General features: G+C 37.3%; 1 protein-coding gene across 1 annotated transcript in view; it reads left to right on the top strand.

Moving 5' to 3' along the window:
• IARS (isoleucyl-tRNA synthetase) overlaps positions 1–7003 on the top strand; it is an 87804-nt gene that overhangs the window by 37704 nt on the left and 43097 nt on the right. The window contains exons 15-16 of the mRNA XM_025040467.1: positions 67–261; positions 2322–2408. Of these exons, the coding sequence (XP_024896235.1) occupies positions 67–261; positions 2322–2408 (282 nt within the window). The remainder of the gene's footprint in view (positions 1–66; positions 262–2321; positions 2409–7003) is intronic.

Below are 7003 nucleotides of genomic sequence, written 5' to 3'. Positions count from 1 at the left end.
CAATTAAACTGCAGGTTGTTGTGTGTGCTTAAAATGAATAGAAATGGCTACTTTTTTGTTTAATAGCATTGACCATCTGACCATTCCTTCACGCTGTGGGAAGGGATCATTGCGTCGCATCTCCGAAGTGTTTGACTGTTGGTTCGAGAGTGGCAGCATGCCCTATGCTCAAGTTCATTATCCATTTGAAAACAAGAGGGAGTTTGAGGATGCATTTCCTGCAGACTTCATTGCCGAAGGCATTGACCAAACCAGAGGGTGGTATGTTCCTTGTTCTTTCAAGTGCTTTGATGATTTGGTTTTATTTTAGCAGTTATTTTACATCTGTGTGCTGGGGAGGTTGTGTCAAATAAGACAAGCTCTACTCCTGCCCTCTACTCTTCACCACCAAGCAAACCATTAGTGTCTTTTGAGTAGGAGTCTTTTACCATGATAGGGCTGTTGTTTTAGAGTTTGAAGTATTTCACTGACAGAAAATAGAGATTTGTTTCACTGGAAGTTTAAGTGATGTAAAACACTTAATATGTATTTATAGATTGTTTTCTTCAAATCATTTACTCAAATGTTTAATGAGTATTTACTTATGAGATAATGGGTTGAGTGCTACAAATTTGAGGGATACTTGGAAATGTACAGATGTTAGGCTAGCCTTACAAAATTAACATTTTTTAAAAACCTAGATTTTAAAAAAGAACATTGGTATTGGTTTTACCTGGTGTCTTATATAAAAAAAAAGCAGTACCTTTGTCCTCTTAATTATAAAAGGTAAGTTACCTTCTCTTTGTGGATGACCTTGGTGGGCCCAGGGTCTAATTATACTTTCATTAGTAATGTTTCTGCAAGAGTATTTAAGGAATATTGGTATTGTTTTCTGCGTTTACAAATTGCAGTAGTCATCACAAACTGATTAAATTCCAGCCTTATTAATGTTTCAGAATGTGCTATTTTAAGTTTCCAATCCATTCCCCTATAGGAACAACTACCAGGCACAAACTCTTACTCTTAGGGCAGCGCAAATGACTCACCACTAAGTTATTCCTCTGAGGAGAGCTCTAGCAACTGATAACAGTCCTTATATGGATCCCTGTGTACATTCTGCCACCCTCTCCTTCCCTCAGGTGTGGGCTGCCTCTCGTAAACACCAGGGTCCTCCTGACCTTCCTTAGAAGAAGGGATGTTTTGTCAGGTATTTATGCTAGGCATGGGGTCTGGTCTCCGCCCTCATCAGTTAATGTCCCATGATGGTCTTGGGGTACAAAATCAGGTTGGAGGTGGCATGAGAGCATCACTTACCAAGACAGCTTACAGGGATGTGATGTAGTTCTTTTAGGGAACAAGCTAACTAGCAAATAAATGACATACGTGATATCTGACAGAGTAAAACATTTTCTGTGTTCTTATAGTCTATCTTTTGACTTTTGGATGAGAATGCTTTTTGCATCTTTTTTTTTTTTTTTTTATCAGACTGTTCATATGACCTTGTGCTAAAGGTGACACACATCTCTTGATTATCAGCCTCGTGTTTTGTGGAGGTCCTAACAGGCTGCCCAGTACTGCCCTGCTCTGCCTTGTAGCTGTCTATCTGGCTCCCCAAGGGGGGCAGTGGTACTCTCCTCTGCTGGGGAGTCAGTACCTCACTCCCAGCTTTTATTTGCTTTAAATAAAGCACATTTTTCTGATCAGAAGTTTTAATATGATTAGTCTACAGTGGGTCCTGTGTGTAATTTTTCAGCAATCCCACCATGATTCTAATATGTCACCAGAATTAAGAGCCTTTGCTTTAAGTGATTTATCAAGAAGTATAACAAAGCTAAAATAGAAATTATCCTCGACCGCCGTGCTACCTTGAACAAGCCCAATCCCGTCTGATCTCGGAAGCTAAGCAGGATCAGGCCTGGTTCCTACTTGGATGGGAGACCACCTAGGAAGACCAGGTGCTGTAGGCGTAAAAATTTTTTTAAAAATAAGGGATTGTAAGCTGACAAGGTCTTTGCAATCTGTGAGGTCAACCAGGGGTTGCCTCCTAAAAACACTTGCACAACAATGCGAATGCACTTAATGCCACTGAACTGTACGCTTAAAAATGGTTGTCATGGTGTATTTTATGTTATACATATTTTACTGCAATAAGAAAGGAAGGAAGGAAGAAGGAAGGAAGGAAAGGAAGGAAGGAAGGAAGGAAGAAAAGAAAGAAAGAAAGAAGAAAGAAAGAAAGAAAAAGAAATTCTCAGTAAATAAACACTGGTTTTTTGCCTATGCTTAGACTCCTTTTCTGTTTATTTGTTTATTTTTTAAACTATTTCTTTGTGGGTTTTTTCCAGGTTTTACACCCTGCTGGTGTTGGGCACAGCTCTCTTTGGACAGCCGTCTTTCAGGAACGTAATTGTGAATGGGCTCGTCCTTGCAAGGCAGGTGCACTCCTTTGTGTAATGACAGCTTCCAAGCCCCCTTCATTTTTGCAGTCATAGTCTGGTTGGATCTAACCATTCTTTGTGAATAGAGGAACTTAGGAATGCCCCAGTTCTTTTCCTACTGTTTTTTTCCCCTCTGCTTTTATACTTCTTGCTGCGTATCCTTTTCATCCAACTCCTGTCCTGTGCACTTCTCCATCTTTAGCATTCTGTCTCCACACATCCTTCTATCTTAGGGAGAAGGGCTGGATTGAGAGCTAAGCCTAATGGAGGAAGTGGAAAGAGAGGACATTCCTATGATACTTCTAGTGATAAAATAATATTTCTCATTTTAGAATTTTATGAAGTACTCATATAGCTCTTATTTAATCTGTACATCGGTTCTTTAAAATACATTTTTGTTGTCCTCTTTTTAACATACGAGGAAATTATAGGTTCAAGAGATTTCTAGTATTATATGAAAGTCTTATTTTTTCTTTGCATCTACTGCCTCTAGTCATTAAAAATAAAAATAAGAAAACAAAAATGTTTACATAGATACCCTGCTTTGTATGCTGTGAGAAGGGGAGGATGAAACCTAACACTTTATGCCAGGCCTTCTTGTAGGCATTTACACATCTTCATTCATTTAATCCCCAGAACTGTTTTGAGTTGGGTCTTTTAATTACTTTGTTTTTGACATTAGAGAAATTTGAAGCGCAGAAAAAGTAAGCAGCTTGCCCAAGGTCACATAGCAAATAAGTAGCAAATTCAAGTTCTATACCCAGGCAGTCTAGCTCTACAGTCCGCAGTTTTAAATTTTGATTAAAAATTTTATTGAATTGTAGATTTGTATGCAGTTTTTTTGTTGTTGTTTTGTGTGTTTTTAGTTTCAAGTATACAGTACATTGGTTAGACATTTATATAGTTTATAAAACGATCCCCCTAATTCCTCATTCTCTCCTCTGCGTCTCCACCTAGCCAGTACATTAATGCTAACTGCATTCCCTGTGCTGTACCCCACATCACCGTGACCATCTATCAACTACTCATTTGTACTTCTTTAACCCTTCACCCCATTCTCCCAACTCCCTCAACCCACCTCCCCTCTGGCCTTCACCAGATTGTCTTCTATATTTGTGAGTCTGTTTCTGATTAGTTTGTTCTTTTTGTTCCTTAGATTTCACATATAGTGAAACCATGTGGTATTTATCTTTCTCTGACTTATTTCACTCAGCATAATAACCTCTGGGTCTACCTATGTCATTACAGATGGTAGGATTTCATTTTTTTTTAATGGCTGAGTAATATTCCATTGTATATATGAATCCACTTCTCTATCCAATTGTCTGTTGATGGGCATTTAGGTTGCTTCCACATCTTGGCTATTGTAAATTGTGCTGCCATGAATATAGGGGTGCATAGATCTTTACAAATTATTGTTTTGGTTTTCTTTGGGTAAATACCCAGAAGTGCAGTTGCTGGGTCAAAAGGTATATATATCCATTTTTAATTTTTTGAGAAACAAACAAACTTTTCCATAGCAGCAATTTGCAATCCCACCAACTGTGTATGAGGGTTCCCTTTTCTCCACATCCTTGCCAAACTTGTTGTTCTTTGATTTATTGATGATAGCCATTCTGACAGATGTGAGGTGGTATCTCATTGTAGGGTTTGTTTGTTTTTTTTTTAATTTTAATTTATATTATATGGTGACATTGGTTAACAAAATCTGGTAAGTTTCAGCTGTACACTTTAACAATAAGGCATATATATATTTACACTCTGTGTTCACCTCCCATAGTTAGATTTCATTCTGTCACCACATATTCGACCCCCTTTACTCCGTCTACCTCTCCCCTCACCCCATCCCCTACCCACTGGAAACCACTAGTCTATAATTCATATCCATGAGTCTCTATTTGTTGTCCTGTTCATTTGTTGCTTTTAGCTTTATATCCCAAATATAAGTGATTTCATGTAATTTTCCATTTTTTCTGTCTGGCTTATTTCGCTTAGCATGATTATCTCGAGGTCCATCCATGTTGTCTCAAATGGCAGTATTTTATTTCTTATGGCTGAGTAATTTTCCATTGTATATACATACCACAGCTTCTTTAGCCAATCTTCTATCGTAGAACACTTCAATTGCTTCCATGTCCTGGCCACCGTGAATAATGCTGCTATGAACATCAGTGTACAATTATCTTTTCAGATATGGGTTTTCAAGTCTTTGGGATAAATACCCAGTAAAAGGATTGCTGGATCATATGGTAGATCAATTCTTAGTTTTCTGAGGAACGTCCATACTGTTTTCCTTAGCGGCTCTACCAATTTACTCTCCCACCAGCAGTGTATGAGGATTCCTTTTTCCCCACAACCTCTCCAACACTTGTTATTACTTGTCCTGTTGATGATAGCCATTCTAAGAGGTGTGAGGTGGTATCTCACTGTGGTTTTGCCTTGCATTTCCCCAATAACTAGTGAAGTTGAGCATCTTTTCATATATTTGTTGGCCATTTGTATGTCCTCCTGGGAGAAGTGTCGGTTCAGGTCCTGTGCCCATTTTTTGATTGGATCCTTTGTTTCTTTGTTGTTATTGAGTTGTATGAGTTCTTCAGATATTTTGGATATTAGGCCCTTCTCAGAGGTATTGCTTGCCTCTGAGAAGGGCCTAATATATTTTCCCATTCAGATGGTTGTCTCTGTAACTTGTCTCTGTAATAGGTTTCTTTTACTGAGCAGAAGCTTTTTAGCTTAATGTAGTCCCATTCATTTAGTTTAGCTTTTATTTCCCTTGCTTTTGAGGTCAAATTTATAAAATCCTCTTTAAGTCCAAGGTCCTGGAGTTTAGTTCCTATGTTTTCTTCTATGCATTTTATTGTTTCAGGTCTTATATTCAGGTCCTTAATCCATTCTGAGTTAATTTTGGTGTGTGGTGATAGACAGCAGTCTAGTTTCATTCTTTTGCAGGTGGCTTTCCAGTTTTCTCAGCACCATTTATTGAAGAGGCTTTCCTTTCTCCACTGTATGTTTTTCACTTTTTTGTCTAAAATTATTTGCCCATATATATATGGGTTTACTTCTAGACTCTCGATTCTGTTCCACTGGTCTGTGTGTCTTTTTATACCAATACCATGCCGTTTTGATTACTGTCAATTTGTAGTATAATTTGAAGTCGGGCAGAGTAATGCCTCCAACCTCGTTCTTTTTTCACTGGATGGCTTTGGCAATTCAGGGTCTTTAGTGCTTCCATACAAATCTGATGATTTTTTATTCTATTTCTTTTAAAAATGCCGATTGGATTTTGACGGGGATTGCTAAGTGTTTTGATCATACATGGATGCTGTATCTTGTCGAAGGCTTTTTCTGCATCTATTGGTATGATCATATGATTCTTCTTCTTTATTGTGCTTATGTGGTGTATCACAGTAATTGATTTCCGTATGTTGAACCTTCCCTGTGCCATTGGGATGAAGCCAACTTGATCATGGTATATAATCTTTTTAATATGTTGCTGTATTTGGTTCATTAGTATCTTATTTAGGATTTTTGCATCTGTGTTCATGAGAGAGATTGCTCTGTAGTTTTCTTTTTTTGTGTTGTCTTTACCAGGTTTTGGTTTCAGCGTAATACTGGTCTCATAAAATCATTTGGGAAATACCGCCTTCTCTTTGATTTTTTGGAAGAGTTTGAGGAGAATAGGTATGAAATCTTCTTTGAATATTTGGTAGAATTCACTGGTGAAGATATCTGGTCCTGGACTTTTATTTTTTGGTAGGTTTTTGATGATTGTTTCAATTTCCATACTGCTGTTAGGTCTATTTAGATTTTCCAGTTCTTCCTGATTCAGTGTAGGAAAGTTGTATTTTTCTGAGTACTAGTCCATTCTTCTAGTTTTTCAAATTTGGTGTTATATACTTTTTCATAGTATTCTTGTATGATCCTTTGTATTTCTGCGGTATCGGTCATAATTTCCCCTTTCATCTTGATTTTGTTTGTTTGTGTCCTTTCTCTTTTTTCTTTAGTGAGTCTAGCTAGGAGTTTCTCAATTTTATTAACCTTCTCAAAGAAACAGCTCTTTGTTACATTTATTTTTTCTATTTTTTTTCATTTTCAATTTCATTTTTATCTGCTCTAATTTTGATTATTTCTCTTCTGCTGACTTTAGGCTTCACTTGTTCTTCCTTTTCTAGTTTTTTAAGGTGAAGCGTTAGGTTGTTTATTTAGGCTCATTCTCGTTTTTGGAAATAGGCCTGTAATGATGTGAACTTTCTTCTTCTGACTGCTTTTGCTGTGTCCAAAATGTTTTGATATGTTGTACTATCATTATCATTCGTTTCTATGTATCTCTTGATCTCTCTTTTTATTTCTTCTCTGACTCAGTCATTCTTCAGTAGCATGTGGTTTAATCTCCATGTATTTGTGGTTCTTCCTGCTTTCATTTTGCAGTTGATCTCTAGTTTCAGAACATTATGATCAGAGAATATGGTTGGTATGATTTCAACCCTCTTATATTTGTTGAGGCTAACTCTGTGTCCCAGTATGTGGTCGATTTTTGAGAATGTTCCATGTGCACTAGAGAAGAATGTATAAGCAGCTGTTTGGGGTTG

Source organism: Pteropus alecto, unplaced genomic scaffold (assembly GCF_000325575.1).
Source record: "Pteropus alecto unplaced genomic scaffold, ASM32557v1 scaffold129, whole genome shotgun sequence".
Lineage (NCBI taxonomy): Eukaryota > Metazoa > Chordata > Mammalia > Chiroptera > Pteropodidae > Pteropus > Pteropus alecto.
The sequence above is the reverse complement of the archived record's forward strand: the minus strand, read 5'-3'. Positions and strand labels throughout refer to the sequence as shown.